Source organism: Tenrec ecaudatus, chromosome 1 (assembly GCF_050624435.1).
Source record: "Tenrec ecaudatus isolate mTenEca1 chromosome 1, mTenEca1.hap1, whole genome shotgun sequence".
Classification (NCBI taxonomy): Eukaryota; Metazoa; Chordata; class Mammalia; order Afrosoricida; family Tenrecidae; genus Tenrec; species Tenrec ecaudatus.
In genome coordinates, this window is record NC_134530.1 from 297,887,759 (window position 1) to 297,915,389 (window position 27,631).

The 27,631-nt window shown below is 42.1% G+C and overlaps 1 protein-coding gene across 1 annotated transcript in view; it reads right to left on the reverse strand.

Moving 5' to 3' along the window:
• Positions 1-27,631, reverse strand: part of CAP2 (cyclase associated actin cytoskeleton regulatory protein 2) — a 218,096-nt gene that overhangs the window by 171,077 nt on the left and 19,388 nt on the right. Inside the window, exon 3 of the mRNA XM_075532406.1 lies at positions 16,631-16,731. Coding sequence (XP_075388521.1) covers positions 16,631-16,731 — 101 coding nt within the window. The remainder of the gene's footprint in view (positions 1-16,630; positions 16,732-27,631) is intronic.

The following is a 27,631-nucleotide window of genomic DNA, read 5'->3' on the forward strand; positions in this document are numbered from 1 at the left end:
ATGTGGGCATGCACACATGTGTATGTGAACATGAATTCTGTGGGGATAGGTAAATGGGAAAAATAAAAAGATGATCTAAGTGAAAACAGAATGCTAAGAGGTCATTACTTTGGGTCAAAGTATTAATTTTTGGTTCCTGCAGTAGCCTCCAGGCAAACAATTAAGTTATCCTACATAGAAAAAGCAGCAACAACAATGTTCCAATCATCAGATTACTGGCCTAATTTGAGAAAAGGCAAAAACACAAGGAAAATGAAAGAAGCATCTATTTCACTGTCTTAGGGGTTGCTGGGTGGTACAAACAGTTATGGGGTTCATCTGTCCACTAAAATGTTGTAGGTTCAAGTCTACCCAGAGGTACCGCAGAAGAAAGGCCTGGTGATCAACTTCCCCCAAATCATCCTGTGAAAGCCCTCTAGACCACAGTTCTTCTCTGACACACAGGAGGCTAGCAGGACTCTGAACAGTTTAGACATCCACTGTTTTGTAGGGAGTAATGAAATCCTGCCCTGAGAAGCCACCCACAGAAAAGAGGAAAAAATATTAAGAGTAAAACGTTTCAGACGCTACCTTTACTTCTGACATGGACTCAGCTTAGACACCTGCTATGCTTTTATGCAGAGCAATGCATTCATGTGAGATTCAGTCATCTAATTTCTCCCATGTGTGGGTGGAGAGGTACCAGCTGGTGGGTGACATAGCCCACTTCCAACTCTAGCTGGTCTGAGCATTCCCAGAATATATCTCTGCATTTTGGCCCTTCCATTTTGCTCATGCCAGTAAACACAAAGCACAAAGCAGGGAAGCCGGACTGGTGTTCATTCCATAGGTTTCCTGGGAGCAACCATGGCATGTAAGGGCTCAAAGTCTCAGAGAATTCCAAAAGTTATGCACAGCTGCACTGTAAGTTAATACTCAAGTTGGCAATAATACTTGGTTTTTCTTCATCTAGCTCAGTATTCTGTTGATCAACATAAGCATTATAGAGGGCAGGCACTTCTTTCAGATTCTGAAACTGTTGTGAGGATTAAAGGCGCCCTAGTGGTGCAATGATGAAACATTCAGCTGCTAGCCGAAAGGTCAGCAGGTCAAACCCCTGAGTGGTTCCATGGGAGAAAGAGCTGGCAATCAATTTCTGTAAAGACATCCAGCCTTGGAAATCTTACCGGGGCTGTCCTTTGTCCTATATGGTCTCTGGCCGTCAAAATGGACTCAATGGCAAAGGGTCTTGTGAGGATTAGGTTCTGTCTGATTTACTCAACTAAAGAATTGAATTGCCTGTCTTCTAGTCAAGGCTGATGGGGAAATCAGACTTCGATTTATTTACAGGTTTTTCTCTTTTTATTATTTTTTCTCTTTAATTAATTTATTCTTTTATGGGTCATTGGTTCTCTTTTTTGTTGTCATCGCCGTGTTTTCATTCATCGCCTTGTCTTGCTATGCCTTGTTTTTTGGTGCATAGTATTATCTCTACAAATTTATCTAGATAAGATAGGCTGAATGAACAGTCTGGAGGAGAAAACAATGGGACCAATGGTACCAGAGGGACATGGGAAAGGGGTGAGGCAGGGCTAAGGAGGTGGTGTTGAGCAACCCAGGGACAGGGGAGCAACAAGTGATCCAAAATTAGTAGCAAGGAGGGTGTGAGAGGCTGGTAGGGATTCCGTAAGTGCAATGTAACCGAGAGAAATTACTGAAATCCAAATGAAGGCTGAGCATGATAGTGGGACAAGAAGAAAGTAAAAGGAAATAGAGGAAACAACTAGGAGACAAAGGGTACTTATAGAGGTCTAAATACAGCCATGTACATATGTAAATATACTTATATAGGATGGTGCATATATTTATATTTATAGGTTTAGTATTAAGGTAGCAGATGGACATTGGACCTCCACTCAAGTACTTACTCAATGCAAGAACACGTTATTCTATTAAATTGGCATTCCATGATGCATACCTTCCTGACACGATCACTGAAGACAAAAGGTTGTAAAAGCAAATGTGAAAAATGCTGATGGTGCCCGGCTATCAAAAGATTTAGCGTCTGGGGTCTTAAAGGCTTGCAGATAAACAAGCAGCCATCAAGCTCAGAAGCATCAAAGCCCACATGGAAGAAGCACACCAGCCTGTGTGACCACAAGGTGTAGAAGGGACCAGGTATCAGACATCAAACAATAAAAAAATCATATCAGTGGGTGCCCACCTTTCCGATATGATCACTGAAGACAAATGGGTACATAAGCAAATGTGGTGATGAAAGCTGATGGTTCACAGCTATCAAAAGATATAGCATCTGAGGTCTCAAAGGCTTTTAGGTAAACAAGCGGTCATCCAGCTCAGAAGCAACAAAGCCCACATGGGAGAAGCACAGCAGCCTGTGTGACCACAAGGTGTCGAAGGGATCAGGTATGAGGCATCAAAGGACAAAAAATCATATCATTGCAAATGAGGGTGAGGGCAGAGTGGGGACCCAAAGCCCATCTGTAGGCAACTGAACATCCCCTTACTGAAGGGTTGTGGACAGGAGATAAGCCAGTCAGGGTGCAGGGTAGCAATGATGAAACATACAACTTTCCTCTAGTTCTTAAATGCTTTCTTCCCCCACTTTCATGATCCCAATTCTGCCTTACAAATCTGTCTAGACCAGAGGATGTACATTGGTACAGATAGCAACTGGAAACACAGGGAATTCAGGACAGATGACCCCTTCAGGACCAGTGGTGAGAGTGGCGATACCTGGATGGTGGAGGGAAGGTGTGGTAGAAAAGGGAACCGATTACTAGGATCTACATATTACCTCCTCTCTGGGGGATGGACAACAGAAAAGTGGGTGAAAGAAGACATCAGACAGTGTAAGATATAATGAAATAATAATAATCTATGAACTATGAAGATTTCATGAGGGAGGGGGAGTGGGGTGGGAGGGGAAAAATAAGGAGCTGACATCAAGGGCTCAAGTAGAAAGCAAATATTTTGAAAATGATGAAAGCAATAAATGTGCAAATAAGCTTGACACAATAGATGGATGTATGGATTGTGATAAGAATTGTACAAGCCCCCAATAAAATATATTTTTTAAACAAAGAAAAAATTGAATTGCCCCTAAAGAATCTGCAACTAAGACAGACCAGTAAATGCTCAAGTCACTATGGAAGTCATTCCTGCTCCCGCATCATCTGTTGAAGCAGACAATACCAAGACCTGCCAAGAAGCGACAGGTTCTTGGGACCCCTACAAACTGTTGCTACTGCTTTTACTTTCTAAAATTTGAAATTAGAATTATGTGGGTCATGCTCATAATAGGAACATGAATCCACAATTGCTATTTTAAGGTTCCTTTGTTGCTGTTGCTATTGCTTTTGGTCAGCAATGCACTTCAAATCTGTTGGCCAGTTTTTAGTTTTGCGTTGATAGTAGAAAAACATCTGTTTGGTTGTTTTTCTCCAAAATTTGGACAGAGGATGCAAAATAAGAATCTGTGCCATAAATAGAATGTGTGACCCTAAACCTAAAAATATTTAAAATTTCATTTAATATATTAAAAAATGACATAATTCAATTAGTAGACCACTTAAAATACATATGCATTTCAAAAGTTGCATTTTCTTTAATAATTAAGCTTGCATATGATTCAACTGCATTTTAATGCAGAAAACTCCATGTATACTTTTGCCAGATGTAAAATTCCTTAAACATCTTGAGAATAAGGTTAGAGGAATGCTTAGGGTGGCTACATCAGCATCATTACATAACAACCCTAAATACAAGGGGGATTCCTTAAAATATATTAATATAATTTGTCCTATTAAAAGATTTAAGGAGAAAAGGTACACGGAGGCTTTAAAGACTCGACAAATGTCACAGTCTTCCTTATTTATTTATTTACTGATTTTTGACTTTTTATTGCAAATTGGGTGAAAGTTTACAGCACAAATCAATTTTCCATTCAACGGTTCATGGACATTTTGTTTTCTCTCATTGATTGCAATCCCCATAATGTAACATCATATATCCCACCTCCTCCCTCTGTTTGCCATTTCCACTGCTCTTCCTCTCCACACCCTTCCTGCCTTCCTAACGCTGTCTTTGGGAAGATGCTGCCAGTTTGATCTCAAATGGTTGATTGTACTAAGGTGCGTGTTCCTCACCCGTATTACTGTCCATCTTATAGGCCTCTTGTTGTGCTGAAAATTGAGCTATGGGGTGCATTTAGTTTCAAACCTGAAGGGTAACTACAGGCTATAGTCTCAAGGGTCCACCAGTCTCTGTCTTACCAGTGAGTCCAATACTTCGTGTATAATTTTGAGTTTTGTTGGATCATTTTCTACCACTCTCTCCAGTTGGAAGTAGTAGCTGGGCACCAAATAGGTTTTTTAGTTTCAGTGTCATGAGGACTGAGGCTCACATGGTTCACTGGTCTGCTAGACCGAGTGCTTCATAAGTATTTGATTTCTTCATTCTTTGCTCCTAAGTCAGCATCAATATTAGCACCATAGATGGCCATTTACTTTTAAGACACCAGTCTGAGTCACCAAAGTAGGATATAGAACATCACCTTGGTCAGTTATTATGCTAATTGATCTTGGTGGTCCCTGAGACCATAGTTCTGGGCCCTCAGGCCGATGAACTAATTCCCTCAAGAAGTCTGGTTTTGTCTAAGAAGTTTCATAAGTTTGTCCACTGTATGCACAACTATATCCACAGGTATATTTGCAGCATAGGTAAATAAATACATATGCATAAATCACCTCTGTAAAACCTATATATTTGTAAGCATACTCTCATTCTCCTTCCCAAACCTACTCAGTTTGCCTGTTTAATTTTGTATCTATTCAAAGTATTGGTAGAGCTCACTCGCACTCATTCACTTTAGTGACCCTATAGGACAGAGTAGAACTGGCCCTGTGGGTTTCTGAGACTGTAACTCTTTATGGAAGGAGAAAACCACGTCTTCCTCCTACATAGAGGCTAGTGTTTTTGAACTGCTGACCTTGCAGCTAGTAGCCTAACTCATAACCACTATGCCACCAGGCCCTTATTGCAGGATTGAATATACAATAGTATATACCTTGGTTGCCTTTAACTCTTGTATTGCTCTCAGGATCTTCCTTTGCCTTCACCATATGTTTGCTAACTACCCTCTTATTATATATTGCTTTACCTTCACCCAAGTTTATATATATATATATATATATATATATATATATATATATATATATATATCCTAAGCCACACTCTTATTTTTAAAATATAGAAAAATTATGTTTAAAAATTAATATTTTTCCAGCCCAAAGCAAGTGTCATACTTATTGGACTGACATTCCTGCTAAAATATAAGGTGCTATCAATGTTATTTCAGCATTAACTTAGTGGTAATGGACACTAAAAATAGAGGATTAAACATTATCAAGGAAGAGATAAATCAAGTTTATCTGAAAATAATTATCTACCTAAAAACCCTTGGTAATCAACTGAAAAGCTATTAGGAATATTAAGCAAAGCAAAGAACTAAAGAAAGGTAGCAAGCTATATGTATTATTAATTAACCCATGTGATTAATCCAGAGAACTAAATAATCTTCACAAATACACACACAATTAGAAAGGTTCTCTTACTAGCAATAACAAATTGCTTCCCTCCCAAGGAAAACCAGGAATTATGTTAAAATAATTGATAATTGTGCAAAAAAAACAAACTGAAAAAACCCTGGAATATTCATGGAAGAGACAGTGAAGGATTGGTAGGTATGAACCAATGGAAAGAGATTATCTTGTTCTTGGATAAGAACACTCAACATCATGCAATTATACGTAGGGATACTCCCCCCCCAAACGGAATCCCCCTTCAAAGCTATGTATTTAGCTATTAAAAAAAAAAAACAGCCGTATCACCTTCAAAGAACTCTCCATTACACTTAATACATTTGTCAAATCTGCGATTCCATTCTTGGAAACATTTTTCAAATCCCTCAGTTTGGATGACTGACAGCACCTCCCTCGTTTTTTCTCCTCACCTTTTCTACATTGTCAAATCGCTGTCCTTTCATGCCCCTCTTCACAGAAACAAAAAGGAAGTGGCACAGAGTGAGATCAGGTGGGTCAGGTATGTGGGACAAGAGAAGCATGCTGGTTTTTGCCAAAAACTGGTACACTGAGATGACTGTGTGAGCAGGTACATTTTTGTAGTGGCAAAACCAGTCCTGTTGGCCACAAATCAGGGCTTTTTCATCGCACATTGTTATGTAATCTTTCCAGAACCTCTAAATAGAAAGCTTGACTAACAGCATGACCTGGTGGAATGAACTCCCAATGTACTATGAGTCATCATTTTCATCCATTCAGGAAGTTGACAGACGTCCAGAATGAAGTTTGTCATCAATTGACATTTCACCTTTTTTGAAATGAGAAAACCACACGTACACATGAGTTTTTCCCATCACGCTGTTCCTGTAAACTTTGCTCAACATCACAATAGTTTCTGTGGCATTTTCCTCTGAATAGGAAAGCAACATTTTACAGCTGCACACTCTTCTCTTAAATCAACCATCACAAAAACGAGGTGTGAGTGAAATTGCTTTTAGGAAAAAATTCACTATGACCAGAGAGAGCCTTCCCAGGTGATGCCATTGAGTGAACTAACTCGGAGTGAGTTGCTGGATGCTCGCCTAGCAGGAACAAATGCATACTATGAAAGCTCCACTCTGCCCAGCGCAATTCCAGGTTTGGAGGGTACCCCCTCATAAATTATGTCCTTACAAATTTGTAAATTTATCATGATTCCAATTTTTAGAGTAAGTGCCTCCACACCACCAAGAATGAGACAAGATAAAATTGGAAGTTTATGTAAACAAGTAAGAACACTCAAAAGAAAACTCTAGATAGAAAGAAAGGCGGGGACTTGGAAAGAACTAACCTTACCGGATATTAAACATCCTTTCTATCAGCGGTGCTCAACCTGTGGGTCGTGACCCCTTCTCGCAGGGTTTTCCCGATTCATAACTAGCAAAATTACAGTTAAGAAGTAGCAATGAAAATAATTTTATGGTTGGGGTCACCACAACATGAGGAACTGTATTAAAGGGTCACGGCATTAGGAAGGCTGAGAACCACTGATCTACATCCTCTGCAAGGAGCCCCAGTGACATGGTTGGTAAATATTCAGCTGCTAACTAACTGAAAGAGCAGCAGTTCGAATCCACCAGCTGGTCCATGGTCTGCTTTGGTAAATATTGGAGCCTTGAGACCCAAATGGGCAGTTCTACTCTATCCTATGGGGTTGCTATAAGTTGAAATAGACTTATCAGCCATGGACTTAGATTTTGGTATTTCCTCTGTGATTAAAATAGGTAGTAGTAAGACTAGAATAGATTGAAAGTATAGTTAAATGAATAGAAAATTTTTAAAAATAGACCCAAAAACATATAAGCAATTGGCATGATAAGACAGTATTTCAATCACTAGGGAAAATGAGCTGATGAATAAATGGCGGTTGAAATACCAGACAGCAACTAAAATATTGGATCCATATATTACATCATACACCATGAAGCTCAAATATGGATCAAATGTATGTGTCAAAAAGTAATAAAATGAAGTCATAGCATTATCGGGGGAAATGTCTTTTTAAGCCATGCCTCCAAAGCTGTAATTTATAAAAGAAAGAAACTATTAATACATTCACGATAAATTCTATGTTAAAAAAATCCTTGACCAAAAATAAACAAGCAAAATTCTAACACCCTATAAACAATGTGTTAATGGATTGAATTGTGTCTCCCCTCAAAAGATATAATGAAGTCCAACTGCCTAAACGTGTGAATGTGAGCCTGCTTGAGGCGTTTCTCTTTGAAGATGCCAACAGTTAATAACCTCACACTCGGCAGTGAGGTGGGTTGTAATCCCATCCTAGTGGTGTCTTTTAAAAGGAAAGGCCGCTAGCCCCTACATCCTAGTTTGCAGAGTAGGACCTTCAATGTTATTCCAAGTAGCCAGCCAAGATTCATCTCTCTGGAAGATATCCTCTATACTTTTGGAATAAAAGATATTCAGAGAAAAAAACTAGTCAAGTAGACTAATAAGCCAACATGAAGCACAACCTCATGCACTTTTGAGACCAGAAGTACTAGGGAATGCCTGATTACTGACTGTTTTGGGTCAGGACCACAATGGAGGGAACAAAAATGTTAAACGGAACTCAAATTCTTAAAAAGTCTAGATTTACTGGACTGATAGAGAATGAAGGAAAGGTTAGAGGTTATCATCTACCAAGCGAGATCTCAGAAAGCCCTGGTTAGCTCCTTCCAAACAATGCATGGGCACGCTATGGAGCGCTCTTCTACCCAGACACACATGGGTTGCTGTCAATCACAGGCAATTCAATGCCAGTTGGCTTGATGCACGAAGGGTGCATCCGTAAAAGAGACAGAAACACATGCAGACAGAGATTGCACTGTGTTAAAAGCCAATTTCTAACAGTAAAAATATTCCAAGTATGCTCAGCAGGCCATCCAAATTTCCACATTTATTCTCTATTCCCCTGGAGCAACAGGCGAAGAAGGAGGGTCAGAAAACAGATGAGGACCTGAGGTACATGTTCAGTTACCTCCATGTAAAACTACCTTCCTGGAGATTGGAACAGCTGGCTGGTGCCGACAAGCATTACTGATCACAGAGTGTATAATAGCCCGTTGCCATCAAGTTTGCTAATACCACTTCTTTTCTCCCACCTCCTCCTCTCCCATGCACCCCTATACCCCTGAACCGGGAGTCCTGTGGTTTCTCCTCTGGATCCAAGTATGCTCCCTTCTTCATTTGCTCCATCTTAGGGGGTTCATACCACGCTGCTTCCCTCCCATGTGACCCCAGAAACATCCCCTGTCACAGTCTGCTCCAGTAAGGGGACAGCATGACATGTGTTGTTGTCATTTATCCAGTGCCCTCTATGTCCCATGAGCTCCTCACAGGGATGTCATCCTCCAAGCCTAGTGTGCCAGCTTGGGGTCCAGTCTGGCTCTCTTTCTCTTCCTCCCTCCAGGCCTGTGTCCCTGTGGGTGTGGCATGCTGGCCCCTCTCCCCAACCTGTAGGTTCAGTTCTGCTCTCTGCCACACCCACTTCCCTGGAGAGGGTCAGTTTGGCTCTGGTTGGGGCCAGCCTTGTAGCTCTCTCTTTTCAAGCATCCTTCCACGTGGCCTCGCTGCCCTCATGGTTTGGTGCATTACGCTAGGGTCTGCATGCCCACTCCTGATTCTGTGGAGACAAGACCAGTACTCTCCCCCTGGGTGGATTACTGCCCTGCTCCCTCCATTATCATTTCACTTTCAACCCCCACTTTTCTCCCTAACTTGTAAATCTTAAACTGAAATTAGTCCCTGAAGGAACTGTTGACTTAAGGCAATGACTTAAAAGCTCCAAAGTGTATGTTTGGTAGCAAAGTATCTAGTTAACATTGAGGATATAGATTCTCTACATTCTTGGAAAGAAATGATAACGGAGATGGATCTGTCTGTGACTTTTCTGAATACTACAAATCTAGTGCCCAAAGAACTGTGCGTAGCATCCCAGGCTAGGGCCAGGTCAATGGACTCAGTCTACCTGTCTTGAGGTGACCATTCTGCCTGTTGCCTCACTCACGCCTCTCGGAGGCGATCCATCACAGACATGCATCCAATGCAACGTCACGTTGTCCTCTGCCATTGTGCCTGTGCCTGCCATTGTAATGACTTCCCCTCATCATCTGGAGGTTTTGGAGAAAGTTTGCAGCTATAGAGTGCAGAAGGCGGGAGTCAGGCGGAAATTCAGTTCCTTCTTGCTCCTGAACTATGGACCAAGCCATCCACAAAGATGGCAGAGGACTCAACTGCATAACAGAGTCAACGCCTGGAATCTGCCAGTGCAATGAATTACTACTGTTGTCGGGTGCTGTCTAGTTGGCTCTAACTCATAGCTACCTCATGCACAACAGAACGAAATGCCATCAGGCCCTGCACCCTCCTCACAATTGTTCCATTTGAACCCACTGCAGCCATGTGCCAATCCATCATGTAGAGGATTGGCCTCTGTGTCACTGCCCCCCACCTTACCAAGCATCATGTCCTTCTCCAGGGAGGGCTCTCTCTTGATAACATGCCCAAAATACACAAGGTGGACTCTCACTATCCTGGCTATTAAGGAGCTTGCTGTCTGTACTTCTTTCTAGACAGATTGGTTTGCTCTTCTGGTAGTCCATGGTACTTTCAAGATTCTACACCTTTGCTATTACTGATCTGTGCAAGCCAAATTCCTGTTCCGTGAACAGAACACCTAGCCTCTCTCGTTTGCTATCCCCTTATCTGGAAGGAGGAGGGGGTGGTGGGTAGGCGATAGGAGAGAGGAAGAGGAAAAGAAATGGCTAGGGAGGTGTGGGTAGGAGAATAGAAGGAATGAGGACAGGGAGGAGGAGGAGAAGCAGCAGTAGAAGAAGAGAATACACCGGTATTTAAGTGAGCTACATGACTGGAAGAGATGAGGTTCAAGACCCTCTGATCCCTAAAATATCTGACCACCGTTAAATAGTAAAGACAATAAGAAAAAGAGATTCTCCATTGAAATCCTGTGTAAAACTGAGAAATTGAATTCTTGATATGCCTTCCACTAGAAAAGGAGAAAAGTAGACATATATTCTGTGGCCTTGAGATGACTGAAGTATCCTTTGCTGTGAAGTGCTACTAAGCCAGGCCTGCTTCAGGATGACCCTATCCCCAATAGAAGGAAACCTTGCCTGGTCCTGCCCCATACTTGCAAAGATTCCCTCATTTGAGCCCATTGTTGCAGCCACTGTGTCAATCCACCTCCTGGTGGGTTTTGCCTAGGTCTAATAAAAAACCCAAATGCTCAAATTAGAACAATTTCCTCCAACTTAGAAAGCTGTGGGCAAACCGATGTGTGTTGAAGGCGGAGCTGGAGAGTAAGGGAGACCAACACAGATGGGCTGGTTTGTTGAGGTAACCCCCCACTGCTGCTTTAGAAATGGGTGTGGGGCTGGGGGCTTGGGGATGAGGAGAGGGAGCCAGTGTAGGCCCAGATTGTAAAGCAAGGACAAAATGTAAGTGGCTATTTTCAGGAGTACAAATTCCCCATCTAGTCCTTCTAAAATCATAGGCAGCATATGAACATTATTTAGTCACACAAATAAATAAGCATGCAGGATTTTATATGATTTATGCTATAAATAAAGTTATTCTTCATTCCACATGTAGGTACAGGAACAAGAGGAAGTGACAACCTGTATCACTGAGAAGCACAGCCTACTGGAGACCTGCGGTCCTTCTCAAAGGAAGGAGTCCGGGTTCCTCCCACACCATCGTTCAGTAGGGTATTTGATCCTTTGTGATCTTTGTTTCTTTTCACTGACATGCTTCCTTCCACTTGTTTCTCATGTCTGGGTGGTTCAGGTACTTCCCTGGTGTGGTGCTTCACTGCTTGTTACAACGGTGATGGGGTAAACTCTATTGCAAGCTCTTCCTTTAGAAACTGACTAGCCCTCTCCTGCGCTCCTGCTGAGACCCTGGTGAGTCACTGCAGCATGGACCATGAGAATTGGAACCTCCCCACAAACAACCGCCTAAAGAGTCCGAAGGACATGTTCAAAGTCAAGGGTGTAGCAAGATTCAAACATGAACTGCTCATTAGAGTCAGGGAGTTCCTGAATGGGGCAATCCATTTTCACTGTGTCACAAACTAATAGATTAGAGGTTCCAGTCCACACAAAGACATCTATGAGGAAACTCCTGGGGATTTACTTCCCAAATCCCTACAGAACACAGTTATATTCTGACATATATAAGATTACCATGAGCTGGGACCAAGGTGACAGTCAGTGATTGGTGAGCAACATTGCATGATGTTACTCTTTGACTCATGACTTCACCAGAACCAGAGTGACACAACAGCAGCAAAGTATTTGTGCAGATGTTTTGAGTAAAATGCAGAGACTGGAAACATCGAGCATCGTTGATCATGATTATGAGGCTATAATAATTGTCAAAAATATTCATCCTTTATCAACTTGAGGGATTCAAAGACATTGCACAGTGCAGCTCGTTGCTGAATCTAATGATGCTTTGTGTGTCAAACCTTCTTAAACGGATGTGACAGCCCTTCTGTTCAAACTGCAGGAGTGTCGTATTTTATTACATAATTAGAGAATAAATTTCTCATACATCTTAATCAATACAGAAAACAAATATTCCAGACTTTTAGAAATATTTAAAATGCAACACCAATACCCCATCAGAAAGATTTGTGTTAGAAAGAGCTATGGGACTGGGGATGGTTTAATAATTTTCCAAATCATTTACCTGAGGTTAGTTTCACATACCATGAATAGCAACAGGATTTTTTGGTTAAATAAACTATCATACTAATCACTTTAAGGATCAATGCTGTCCAACCAAGGGCTTGGTATTATGAAGGTACCACTTCTAGGGGGTCCTTTCCTATCCCCTTGAGGACTTTATTTACACTAAACAGCCATTACAAAATTATCCACTGTTGAGTCTTTCTTAAAAGGGGTGCAAGCTGTGCCAATATTGCAGGGCTGAAGGGTAATTTAAATAAGCCCTTTGGTTTCCATAGCATACAAGGAGGCTTTACAAGATCTAATCTTTTCTAAACCTGTTATGTTCTTCAGTTCAGCAGTGCTTCCTAATTGTAGCTATTAGCTCCCCTTTTTTGTGGTCTGTTTCATCAATAGACTATTGAGTGTTCAGTAAATTAAGCTCAAGCAGCAGCCGACACATGGAGACAGACGGCAAATCATAGCTTGGCCGCCCTTGTTCATTATCAGTATCTGTGAGCCCAGGGACACGACTGAATAGGGTGGACATTTGTGTCATTCTCAAATTTCCATACTGCACAATCAGGTATGCAAGGGTTGTGTGTGAGGGTGTGTGTGTGTGGTTTGGGTTTGTTGGGTTTTTTCCCTATGCAACAGGTGTGTTCTGGGAACAAAGTTCACCCCCCTCCCACTTCTGGCATATGTGAGCAGCAGCAGCTGCAAGCTTAATGCTGAGGACACATGGTTCGAGACGAGAGAAAAAAATAAATGACTTGTTCAAACTGTTAAAGTCACAGGCAGATGGACCCTGAGCGCCTGTATTTTCCTTTGTGTGGGACGACCAGTTTAACTTGCAGATGGAACAGTTTTCCTCTTTCTCTCATCCTTTTATGCTTTTAATGAATCAGTGGGAAGCAAGTTGCTTAAAGCATTACTTATTCATTATTGACAATCTTCCTGCATTTGAGTGCTCTCAGGCTGCAGGGTGCAATGACGGAAAGTTTTCATATAAATCAAACTACATTTTATTTATAATTCGCTTTGTTCTAACTAAAGGATTTGAGGGACTGTTTACTATGCAATTTGAAGAGACTTACTTGGTATGCAAATTCAACTTCTTTTTTCTTTAACATGCAAAGTTAAATATAGCTCTTGCTAAGCCTCATTATTCCCCAGGAAAGAACTGTTGTCTAGAAATTTGTGAGAAATGACTAATAAGAATTACAGTAATACAGTGTGTGCCCAAGAAGTGCAATATCAATGTTAATTAACACTAACAACAATGATGCCATCGTTATTTCATTAGTGCTCAGTCATTCATGACTCTCTCAGTGTATTGGGAGTACTATTTCCCTTTTTTATAGGTTGGTGTTCAGCGATTTTACCTCACAATATATGAAACTCAGCCATTGACTCACTGCACACAGAATTTCTTGGAGACAAGAAGTCTGAGAAAGGAGCAGACTACAAGTTTTGGATAGCTCAGGGGACATTCAACGGGAGCACTTGGGTATATTCGTGTTCCCTTTCTTTCATGAATGGCCATTTCAGCAGCAATATTACATACAAATGGAAGACATGAAAACAATCTTTGTTTTCTTATATGTGACAAACTAAAATGTGGCAAATGTGAACCATCCTGAAGCCCCTTGTATAGCCCTCATCTCTGGATTCCCAAAACTGCTGTGCGGGCGGGGCATGCAATGTCTAGTTGGAAAAGAGTAAAGAGAAAATCCCTTTTTGCTTTCTTTAACCTCTAGCCACACATTTTATTCAAGAATTGGATCTTCGAGATGGAAATGACCTAAATGTCTATCCATGGGAAAATGGATAAATTAACTCTGGCACATAAACTCAATGAAATATTATACATTGTTAAGGAATAATGATGAAACTGTGAGCACCTTATGCCATGGATGGATGTGGAGATATTATGCTGCATGAAGCTAGTCAATCTCAAAAGGACAAATAAGGTATGAAACCATTGATGTGTGTGTGCGCGCACATGTGTGTCTGTATGTATGTGTAAATCAAGATAAAAGATTTTAAACCAAAAGAAACCGACTTTCATGGTTGCCAGGGCTTCAAAAGGAAGGGAGAGAAGGGGAAGCAATAGGTTAGTGTTTCCCAATGTGGGACAGCACCCCCTGGGGAAAGGTGGAACTGTGCAGGAGGCGGCAACAGCAGATACTTACAATTTATCCTGGATTGTGCGCTGGGGGAAAAGTTCTTACTTGTCAAGGGGCACTGAGGAGTTTTATTTTTACTGTAAAGGGGGTGGTAGGACCTATGAGTCTGGGAACCTATAGACTTGAGGTTAGACAGTGTTAACTTGGCTGCAGAAGGAGATAATATACTGCAAGAGGGAGATTGGCAATGAGTGGTGAACAGGACAAAACCATAGGGAAGTTTGATATGTTGTTTAACTTGTTGAATGCACAAATGATTATCTGATACCCCCTATCATTCACAACGAAAATAATTGGATCTTTCATGCCTCTAAAATAAGCTGTGTTGTTTCCCTCCACCCCCATTAACATGATCCCAATTCTGCCTTACAGATCCAGCTAGACTAGAGGATGTACACTGGTACAGACAAGAACTGGAAACACAGGGAATCCAGGACAGATAGCCCCCTCAGGATCAATAATGAGAGTAGCGATACCCAGGAGGTGAAGGTGAAGGTGGGGTAGAAAGGGGAAACTGATCACAAGGATCTACATATAACCCCCTCCCTGGGGGATGAACAACAGAAAAGTAGGTGGAGTGAGATGTCAGACAGTGTAAGATATGACAAAATAATAATTTATAAGTTATCAAGGGTTCATGGGGGGGAGAAGGGGGGGGGGAAATGAGAAGCTGATACCAAAGGCTGAAGTAGAAAGAAAATGTACAAATTTGCTTAACACAATGGATGGATGGATGGATTGTGATAAGAGTTGTGCGAGCCCCCAATAAAATGATTTTTTAAAGCTGTGTTGTGTCCTTGCTGAGAAATCTACAGGCAGGGAGATTAGAAATTACAGTCTCTGCCAGACAACAAAGACAGGTGAAAGAAAGAAAGAAAGAAAGAAAAGAAAGAAAGAAAGAAAGAAAGAAAGAAAGAAAGAAAGAAAAGAAAGAAGGAAGGAAAGAAGGAAGGAAGGAAGAAAAAGAAAAGAAAGAAATTGAGTGAGAAAGGAAAAGCAAATAAAAACCTTTCATGATTTTTTTTTAAGTTTTCAATTGGCTGAATACATTACACTCATCAATGTATAGCCTAAGGGATGATATGAGGGAAAAAGCGCTTAAACAATCCCCACCTGGCAGTTGGTAGAAGCTTGTGTGTTGCTGGGATGCTGAAAGGTTTCAGCAGAACTTCTAGTAAATGGACTAACAAGAAAGGCCTGGTATTCTACTTATGAATAAACTAGCCCATGAAATCCATATAGATTACAATCATCAGATCTTTACCTGGTCCTGGGAATGGTATGGGACAGAGAGGAGTATTGATCATCATGCTTGAATGACCATGGGTCTGGGGCGGACTCAAAGTCAACTAATATGCTCCTACAACTTTCTATATCACAACCCAGCGGTAATTTTGTTCATGGCCCTGAATCTGTCTATATGTTCACATGTAGTGTTTTATCTCAAACTTAAAATGAAAGTTCTGTCAGTATAGGGAGTTAGCCTGCCTTGTTCATTTTTCTGTTGCCAGTTTCTAGAACAGAACCTGGTAGGCTCAGTCAATGAGTGCTACATGACTGATTAAATGGAAGAATTAGTAAATATTTTTGCTCCCTAGGGAAGGGAGGGGTGGGGCACCTTTTTTTCTGCCAAGGGCCATTTGGATATTTATAATAACATTTTGGGTCATATGAAATTAGAACTTAAAAATTAGCCTGCTATCATTGATCAAACATTTAATCAACTCACCCCTCATATGCTGGCTAAAATGGCTTGTCGTTGGTGACGTGTGTGACGTTAACTGGTGTTGATGATGTCACTACCGCACCAGTAGGCCAGATGTTCTCTACCCCCGCCTGACCTAAGGAGTCCCTGGGTGGTGCCAACAGTTAGCTTGCTCAGCTGATAAATGAATGGCTGGGGATTTGAGTCTATGGAGGGGGAAAGCCTGGCAATCTACTTCCACAAAATCAGCCCTTGCAGGCCCCCTGGTACACAGTTCTACTTTGGCATTCATGGGGCTGACTCAATAACAATCAGAGAAGAGAAACAGCAGAATCTCATCGTGTCATTGGAGTTGGCAAGTGGCTGGGCTGCTCATTCAGAACTCTGCACAGAAAGTCCTGCTGTGAGGGAAGGGCTACTTACATGTATCTCCACATCACCAGCCAGGGTCCTGCTGTTCCTTAGGAACTCGGCCACCACACTCTTCATCAGCTTATCGAAGGCTTCCACGGAGGGGGCCATGCCTTTGGAAGAGGAATCAATAGTTATTCCCTGGGAGTTCCATGGAAAGTGGGAGCTACCTGACCATAGGTACTGTGGAAATTTGATATCACTACCCTCATTTTCTGCCTATACAATAAGTCATTCATTTACTCAGTCAATGAGTGAATTTTTTTTAACACTTTCCTCTAGTTTAGGGAAACATGGCTTACCTATCTTCCATCCTTTGGGATAAACACTTCCACCTGCCTTATTTCATTTAACTGTCCCCTCCAAAGCTAGTGAGGTCAGGAGTACCCTCAGAATTTTACAAAGGAGGCAGTGGAGATGCAAACACAGCAAGTCACTTGAGGAAAACTATGGCAAGATCCCAAATGGAAATCATTTTAATTATTATTTTTAAAATCATTTTATGTGGGCTCATACAGCTCTTATCACAATCCATCCATTCATTGTGTCAAGTGCATTTGTACATATGTTGCCATCATCATTCTTCAAAACATTTTCTTTCTACTTGAGCCCTTGGTATCAGTTCATTTTCCCTCTTCCCCACCCTCCCTCCTTCATGAACCCTTGATAATTTATAATTATTTTTCATGTCTTACACTCACCGATGTCTCATTTCACCCACTTTTCTGTTGTTCGTCACCCTGGTAGGGGTTTATATGTAGATCATTGTGATTGGTTTCCCCCTTTCTCCCCCCACCTTCCCCTTTTCCTCCTGGCATCACTACTTTCATTATATCCTGAGGGGTTTTTTTTTACTTGTTTTATTAAGGGTTCATATAACTCTTATCACAATCCATACATGCATCAATTGTGTAAAGCACATCTGTACATTCATTGCCCTCATCATTCTCAAAACATTTGCTCTCCACTTAAGTCTCTGGCATCAGGTCCTCATTTTTCCCCTCCCTTCCCGCTCCCCCCTCCCTCTTGAACTCTTGATAATTTATAGATTATTATTTTGTCATAACTTGCCCTGTCCGACGTCTGCCTTCATCCACTTTTCTGTTGTCCACCCCCAGGGAGGTGGTCACATGTAGATCCTTATAACTGGTTCCCTCTTTCCAACCCACCCTCCCTTTACCCTCCCAGTATCGCCACTCACACCGCTGGGCCTGAAGGTATCATCCACCCTGGATTCCCTGTGTCTCCAGTTCCTATTTGTACCAGTGTACATCCTCTGGTCTAGCCAGACTTGCAAGGTAGAATTCGGATCATGATAGTGGCGGGGGGGGGGGGTGGCGGGGGGAAGCATTTAGGAACTAGAGGAAAGTTGCATTTTTCATCGGTGCTACATTGCATCTTGACTGGCTCATCTCCTCCCCTAGACCCCTCTGCAAGGGGATTTCTAATGGCTGACAAATGGACTTTGGGTCTCCACTCTGCACTGCCCCCCTAATTCACTATGGTAAGATTTTTTTTTGTTCTGATGATACCTTATACCTGAGCCCTTCGACACCTCTTGATCACACAGACTGATGTGCTTCTTCCACGTGGGTTTTGTTGCTTCTGAGCTAGATGGCCGCTTGTTTACCTTTAAGCCTTTAAGACCCCAGACATTATACCTTTTGATAGCTGGGCACCATCAGCTTTCTTTGCCACATTTGTTTATGCACCCATTTGTCCTCTGTGAATGTATCATGCAGGTGTGCACCCAATGATATGATTTTTTATTCTTTGATGCCTGATAACTGATCCCTTCAGCAACTCGTGATCACACAGGCTGGTGTGTTCTTCCATGTGGGCTTTGTTGCTTCTGAGCTAGATGGCCACTTGTTTACCATCCTGAGGGCTTTATCTGTCCAGGATTCCCTGTGTTTCAGCTATTATCTGTACCAGTGTATATGATCTGATCTACCCGGATATGTAAGGTAGAATTGGGGTCATGGTAATGGGGGGTGGAAACATTAAAGAACTAGATGAAAGTTGTACATTTCATTGGGAATCCATTTTTAAAAAACAAAACCGAACAAACAAGACAACTAATAGCAACCGACAGGCATTGCGTTAACTCAGGTGAGAGTAGAACTACCTTATTGGGGTTTTTTGGCCTGTGATCTTCCCCCCACCACCTTTTAAAAAAAATCATTTTATTGGGGGCTCATACAACTCTTATCATAATCCATACATACATCAATTGTGTAAAGTGCATGTGTACATTCGTTATCCTCATCATTCTCAAAACATTTGTTCTCCACTTAAGTCCTTGGCATCAGCTCCTCATTTTCCCCTCCCTCATGAACCCTTGATAAATTATTATACATAAATTATAATTTATTATTTTGTCATATCTCACACTGTCCAACCTCTCCTTTCACCCACTTTTCTGTTGTCCACCCCTCAGGGAGGAGGCTATATGTAGATCCTTATAATCGGTTCCCTCCCTGCCAGTATCGCCACTCACACCACTGGTCCTGAAGGAATCATCCTCCCTGGATTCCCTGTGTTTCCAGTTTCTATTTGTACCAGGGTACATCCTAGCCAGATTTGTAAGGTAGAATTGGGATCATGATAGTGGTGGTGGGGGTGGGGGGGGCATTTAGGAACTTGAGGACAGTTGTATGTTTCATCATTGCTACACTGCACCCTGACTGGCTCGTCTCCTCCTTGCAACCCTTCTATAAGGGGATGTCCAGTTGCCTACAGATGGGTCTTGCATCCCCACCCTGCACTCCCCCTCCCTCACCATGATCTTTTCAGTAGCAAATTGCCAGAACTTTCTTTAGCAGCACCACTCAGTGGAGTCAAACCACCAACTTTTAGGTTAGTGGCCAAGTGCATTGCATTTCTATCACCCAGGGATTTAAAGTAAAACCAAACCTGATTATTTCAAAGCTGGGGTACTTTCTTTTACATTGACCTATCCAGGTGTTAAAGTAACCTTGTGAAAATAGTCGGTTACCCAGGTCAATTCAAAGGTTATAATGCACTCTGGGAAAGTAGTAAACAAAGCTGGCTTCATGCATTTTGCTGCTTATTCACGTTCCAGGGGATGGATCTGAAAATGACTACTGAGCTCGTCCGTCTTAGGTTTGGATCTGAGAAGTCTTGGTAACACTGAAATGATGCAGCCAAACCTGATGTGTACTGTTGGTCTACTCTGCATTTCCTTCCTTGCCTTTTAATTAGCTCACTGCCACCAATTTGATTCTGACTCATAGTGACCCTACAGGATAGGGAAGAACTCTCTCTGTGGGTTTCTGAGACTGTAACTCTTTTTTGGGGAATAGAAAGCCTCATCTTTCTTCCACAGAGCAGCTTGTAATTTCTAACTGTTGACCTTGTAGTTAGCAGCCCAACACTCCATAACCACTCCATCACTGTCCCTGACTTCATGATCATAATAGAATGGATACATATGCTATTAAAATTCAAATGGAAACCCAGGGTTCTCTCTCAACCATACAGAAACATCCATGCTTATAAACTTTTAGGATACAACTTTTCTATTTTCCTTTTCTCTCAGTTGCCCACAGACAAGAGTCATTTTGTTTTTAGGTTCCATGGAGTCAGCTTGGACCCACAGTGACCCTATGCGCAACCGAACAAAACACAGCCCAGTCCTGCGCCCTCCTCACAATTGTTCCTGTGCGGAGCTCCATGATGCAGCCACTGTGTCAATCCATGCCATTGAGGACCTTCTTCTTTTAAGGCTGGTCTTCCACTTTACCAAACAAGATGCCTTTCTCTAGGGACTGTTCTCTCCTCAAAATATGTTCAAAGTTGTAAGAGAAGTCTTGCCATCCTTGCCTCTAGCACTCTGACCTTACTTCTTCCTATACAGCAGTGAAGGGTATTTTCAATATGGTTCTCTGGCTCCACAATTCAAATGCACCTGTTCTTCTTTGGTCTTCCTTATTCAATGTCCAACTTTCACATGCATACTAGTCAATGAAGAGCACCACGGCTTGGGTCAGGCACACCTTAGCCCTCAAAGTGCTCTTCAACACTCTAAAGCAATCTTGTGCAGAAGATACACCTAATGCAACACATCTTTTGATCTCTTGACTGCTGCTTCCATACTTTGATTGTGCATCCAAGTAAAACAAAATCCTTGACAACTTCTACCTTTTCCTCATTTATCAGGATGTTACCAGGTGCGAGCATTTTGAGTTATAATCCACACTGAAGGCTCCAATCATTGATCTTCATCAGCAAGTTGCTTCAATTCCTCCTCACTTTCAGCAAGCAAGGTTGTGTCGTTGGCAGACCGCGGGTTGTTAAGCAGCCTTCCTCCAACCCTGATGTTGCACTCTTCTGCATACAATCCAGCTTCTCTGATGACTTGAAAAAGGTGATGGGAACAGTTACTAACCAGTTTCCATATCTGGGGGCGGGGGATGCAAATGCTTAAGAACCTGGTTAGTATCTCAAATGCTGGTGATTCAGGTCAATCCAGAGGCGCCTCCAAAGAAAGTCTTCACAATTTACTTCCAAGAGATCACCCAAACTCCAACTCTCTGCATTAGAATTGATTCCCGCCATGGACCGTGCTATGGAGCCCAGTTTACTGTGACCCACAAGGTCACCTAGAGTCAAACTTGAGTAGACAGCAACTTCTAAGCAGAATGCTGGAGTTAGAGCTCTTTGAAGTGTCAAAACACAGTGTGGTGATTAGATTTTATGTCAGTTTGATGGTACCTGTGTGGAGGTAGGGGCGGAGTCCAGCCTGTCAATCAAGTGGTAGCCTGATGATACTTCCTTGGGGATGTGGCTTCTTGCATACCAGTGAAAGACACTCGTAATTACTTCTTTTTGCCCCAGTGCCTGCCTCCAGAGGTGACGACATGTGGGCCACCCAACCCTAATAGCTGTTGTTACATTGCCATCCTTCCACCGATCATGGATCCATGTGACTGCACCCACTGGTCCTTGCCTGCTTCCTGCTTCACCTTTCTGGGTCACCTTTCAGCCTGCAGCTATTGCATCTGAAGAGGGCCCCAGGTAGCATCAATCAGCCCTATGGACTTGAGTTGGCCTGATCTGGGGTGCCTTGATGTAAAGTTGCTTCTTGACACAAAGTTCTTTCTTGCACCTAAATCAATGTCACTAGTTTGTTACTCTAGACAAACCAGCCCAACGCATGTCATATGTATTACCTTCTATAACCTCCACAGGGGACACACCCAAAGATTCCTGTGGCTTTCTTTAGAAACCGATGCATCGATTTGCTGCCATGGGAGAGGTCTCCAGCGAATATTTAAAGTGGGAGAAGGTTTCAAAGATACTATGGAGGCCTCCACAGAGCAGGTCAAATGATAAAAGGGAATCTTTTCCGATTTCCTTTCATCACTCGACTCTGCTCACAAATCCTCCAGGCCACCTTTAATGACCTGCCTCTCTCCTTATAACTCATCCTTTGAGCCTCCTTTAATCAAACCCCTTGCAGCCTCCGCAGCAATTCATCTGGACCCCAAGATTGCTGCAGGTCAAGCTGTGTATCATTCATCCTAGAGTGGGCCCTGCATCTTGAATAGTGCTTGCCGCTTGGCGGGCATGCAAACATATTTCTCCAACAGTTGAGGGAAATGGCAGGCATATTTGAGGGAAATGGCAGAACATATCCTCACCCCGGCATCTTCATGGGTGGTTCTTTGACTTGTGCAGATTATCTATCTATAGTGGATCATGTTCCTTGGTCAGATTTTTAATATGTATATATATATATATATATATATATATATATATATATATATATATGCAACCTTTAAATGTTAGTTCCCACATCATCATCATCATCATGATTCGGTTTAAAGTGAGAGGCTGTCCTTCAGGGTTTTTGAAAAAATACTAGAACTTACTAATTAGGACTCAGTGGAAGCTATGCTGTTTGGGCTACCACCCCTCTGTCTGTGGTGCGCCTTGTTGCTGTGATGCTGGACGCTAAGCCACTGGTACTTCAAGTACCAGGAGGGTCACCCATGGTGCATAGGTTCCAGTAATGCCTCCAGACCAGGGTAGACCAGGAAGAAAGGCCCAGTGATCTACTTCCAAATACCAGTCGCTAAAATCTTATAGATCCTAATACGATATTGAATGCCCTGTTTGCTTTGAACACAGTGACAAGAGGGAACAATTGCTGAAGGAGGACATCACATTTGGTGAAGGAGGGGATCAAAGGAGGCCCTTGAAAGATGGACCAGAACAATAGCCTTAGCAATGGGCCCAAACATGGCAGCAATTGTGAGGATGATATTCAAAACCCAACTGGATGCCATCGAGTCAACTGACTCACAGAGATCCCCATGGGACAGAATAGAATTGCTTTGGGATGTTGATGAGACTGTGATTCCTTATGGGAATTGAAAGCCTAATCTTTCTCCTTCAGAGTGACTGGCATTTTCAAATTGCTGAACTTGTGGTTAGCAACCCAAAGCATAGCCCCCTATAGCGCCGGGGCTTCTCAAGGATGAGACAGGACCAGGTAACGCTGCTTCTGGTGTGTGCATGATGGATCAGAGTCTATTCTGTGATAGTTATTTTCCTACCTAGTTACCTCCCTACATTGTTTGTGGTTAGCACCGTTTTTGAAGGATGAATCTCATTCAGACAGTTTTCTAATTATTCCCTTTACCAACTATCCTTTTCAAGTAAGAAGTAAATTGATGACTAAATGACCTTCAAAGGACTTACTCTAAAAACCGTGTGCCCACACACAGGGAGAAACATCTTCTGATGATTACCAGAGAGAAGAAAGGGAGAAGCACTAAAAAGACAGTAGGTGAGAGTAGATTTTGGTGAAGGGAAAGGCAACACGCAATATGAAAGAAAACATCGCAACACAACCAAAGCCAAGGGACATGCTGGAGGCATGTGGGTTAGTCTGGGCAGACTAGAGAAACAAGTTCATAAACACACATATGTGTGTAAGGAAAAGGTTTATATACGGGAGCAATTGAACATCGAGAAAAGATCCTAGCCCTGTCCAGATCAAGTCCATAAGTCCTATAGTAACCCATGTGTCTGATACCAATCTATAAAGTTCTCTTTAGACTCACAAAACACATGCAAAGACATCGAATGCAGGAAGAACACAGGCCAGTGTGGGGGAGGTCTTGTGGATTTAGTGGTATTGTATCTCATTCGTGCAGGGGTCTCCACATGGCTTCTCCAGTCCCTCGGGGCTCTGACTGTGTCTGGGTAGGTCCATGTGGCTTCTCCTCAGGATGTCTCACAGGGAGTAAACCAAGAGAGTGTCTCCCGCCTCCAAAGGGAAATACGGGAGTTCCCAGAATGTACAGGAGAAGGTCATGCCCACACAGAGGCCTCATTGGTATGGTCTGATTGACAGGTCAGACTCCACCCCTTCACTCAATCCTTTCAAATTGACAACAGATTCTATGAGTACCACCGCATGCAAAAATAAAGGCCCCCCTGCCAGGTATAAGGCATCATGCAAAAAAAAGATATGTGTGTGTATATATGTGTATATGTATATATGTATATGTATGTGTATATATGTATATATATACCATATTAAATGAAGGGGGAAGTGCAGAGTGGAGACCCAAGGCCCAAGTGTCAGCCAATGGAGATCCCCTCATAGAGGGGTTTAGGAGAGGAGATGGGTTAATTAGGGTGTGAGGTAGTACCGATGAAGAACACAGCTTTCCCCCAGATCCTGGATGCTTCCTCCCCCCAACTACCATGATCCGAATTCTACCTTGCAGGGCTGGATAGGACAGTGGCTGTACACTGGTACATATGAGGTCTGGAGGTACAGGGAATCCAGGGTGGATGATACCTTCAGGACCAAGGGTGTGAGGGACGATGCTGGGTGAGTGGAGGGTGAGTGGGTTGGAAAGGGGGAACTGATTACAAGGATCCACATGTGACCTCTTCCCTGGGAGAGGGACAGCAGAGAAGGGGGGAAGGGAGACTCCGGATAGGGCAATATATGACAAAATAACGATGTATAAATTATCAAGGGCACATGAGGGAGGGGGGAAAGGGGAGAGAGGGGGAAAAAAAAAGAGGACCTGATGCAAGGGGCTTAAGTGGAGAGCAAATGCCTTGAGAATGATTGGGGCAGGGAATGTATGGATGTGCTTTATACAATTGATGTATGTATATGTATGGATGGTGATAAGAGTTGTATGAGTCCCTAATAAAATGCAAAAAAAAGAAAAGAGGAGAAAAAAATGATTAGGGCAAAGACTGTACAGATGTGCTTTATACAATTGATGTATGTATATATATGAACTGTGATAAGAATTGTATGAGCCCCAATAAATTGTTAAAAAAAAAAAAAGAATAAACCAAACACTAAATAAATAAATTTTTAAAAGGCCCACCTGGTGGTACGGTGGTTATGCGCTGGTCTGCTAGCCTCAAGGTCAGGAGTTGGTGACCATTAGGCACTCTGTGGGAGAAACATGAGGTCTTCTACTCCCTTACAGAGTTACAGTTTTGGGAGCTCACAGGGGCAGTTCTACCCTGTCCTATACGGTCTCTATGAGTTGGCATAGACTCCATGGAACTAAGCTTGCTTGTCTGTTTTCAATGGTAACAAACAGTCCTGAAACATCAATAATAGCTAACAATGATCTGCAAGTAACCCAAACCAAACTCACTGCCATGGAGTCAGACTGACACTGTAGCTCTTTACAGGAGTAGAATGTCTAGGTACATAGGTATTCTAAATAGTGGAGATTGTACACACACATATTTGCATAAATATATAGGTATGTGGTGGCTATTTCTACATATCAACTTGCAAATGCTGCACGCATACACACATATATAATAGAGCACATACAGGGCACAACACTAGAAACTAGTTAGACATGAGGACTAAATCACTGGGTCTGAAGGCTAATGACACTACCTTGAGGAACGTCTAAGTCAATCTGCAAACCCCCGTTCATAAGAAAAATGTTCCATACCTCACTCTAGTGAGTAGTACCTGGGGTTGTAAGGGAATGGGGCGGCCATCTAAGAAGCAATGGTGGGTCTCATGAGAATGTAGTCAATGAAATCTGAAAGAAGCAACCAGTTCATCAGACGAATTGTTCCTATGAAATGCCCTCTCCTCTAAATGGAGAGAGAAGAACTAGATGGTGCCTGGTTATCACTACTGACCACTCCCATCAAGACCACTATAGAAGTCCTAAGCAGAAAGGGTTGTTGAAAAAAAGTAGAACAAAATTCAAGGGTAAATAAAGCAACACTAAGAAAATGAAAACAGACTTTACTATTGGAAAGAGCCTGGGAAGAACCATGAGGATATGATCCTGAGAAAACACGAAACTGAAGACAGTCACAGGTCACCTGGAGCCAGAATCCCACATGAGACTACAGAGCTAATCAAAAGAATGTGCTCCTTGGAACAATCAACTGCAGGAGACCAACAGGGCAACATCGGCCCCAAATCAAAGATGAGAAGACAAGAAACCAGATGAATGAAAATAGAGAACCCCAGAAGGAAAAGGAGGAAAGAGCTGCCTGACACCTTGCAGGGATTCCAACTGACATTGGGGAGCATGTGTGGATGAGCTATTGAGTAGGGAAGCGATTTGTTCTGTAAATTTTCACCTAAAGCATAAAAGCGTGTTTTTAAAAGGGCTATAGAGTTCTTTACTACATTAGAACACATTAGTTTAAACACTTGAGTAATTTTATTATATGCTCTTCAATTTTGCTTCGCCTATTGGTTTGTTAAAAGGTCCAGATTCCTTGAATGAAGGTAGCGTAACATTAAATACATTAACATATTAATTCAGCAGCAAACAACCTTCAGAGAACACACTGCAAATAGTTTACCATAAAACTTTGGCAAGCAGATTGTAGCAACGTATTAGAAAATAACACCAAGCCCTAGCACCAGCTGGCAAGTTGGTTCAAAATGATAACGCATGCGCTGCAGAATCGAACTGTGTTCCACATGATTTTCATGGTTCGGACTTTTGGGGAAATGGCCAGGCCTTCTGTGAAAGGCATTTTTGCTCGCCATTGATACCACCCACACTGTACCTGGCACGCTTCCTTTTCTTTAGAGTAGAGTGATTAACTAGTTGCAAGAGATTCCAAAGAAGGGGCAACCTACTACTATACAATAACATAGGTGTCAAAATTCACTGAGCTGCCTAGTTACATACCTCCGCTAATGTGATTTTAAAATATATTGGGAATTGTTGGGGCTTTTCTTTATCATTTTATTGGGGGTTCTTACAGCTCTTATAACAATCTGCACACCCATTGTGTCAAGCACATTTGTACATATGTTGCCATAATCCTTTAAAACACATTTTCTTAATACTTAAGCCCTTGATAACAGCTCCTCATTTTTCCCTTCCTCCTGAGTCTCACGAATCCGTGATAAATTATAAATTATTATTATTTTCATATCTTATACTATCTGCTGTTTCCCTTCACCCATGTTTCCGTGGTTCGTCACTTTGGGGGTTGGTGGTAGTAGGGGGGCGTTATACGGTTGATTGTTGTCATCATTTCCGCCTTCCTCCCTACACGTTTCCCCTACCTTCATGGTATCCCTACAAGTAATTGTTTTTCAATATAATTGTGGGTTTAAAAATATGTTGACCTATTTATTTTCTGCATTTGAAAACATGGCTTCAAGAATATATTTAGGGCACACACACACACAATAGGTAATAATCTCTGTTAGAGATAAATTAGCTCACTGACAACATGTCTTTTAGTAGCTGCATCTCCTACCTTTTCCTTTATATTTCCCACGTCTACAATGCACTCCGGTATGTTCCTCTGAGTGATCCTGAGGTATGGATTGGTTCTTCAACCAGTTCTAAATTCTTATTGACAATGTCAACAACTGTATTTTTCATTTCTAGAAGTTTCATGTGAGCCCTGAGAAATTCTATGGACTCTTTCTTAATCTGTACATTCCCATGTCTTTAATCTTTTATGGTGACTCGCTCGATGGTGGGTGGATTGTGG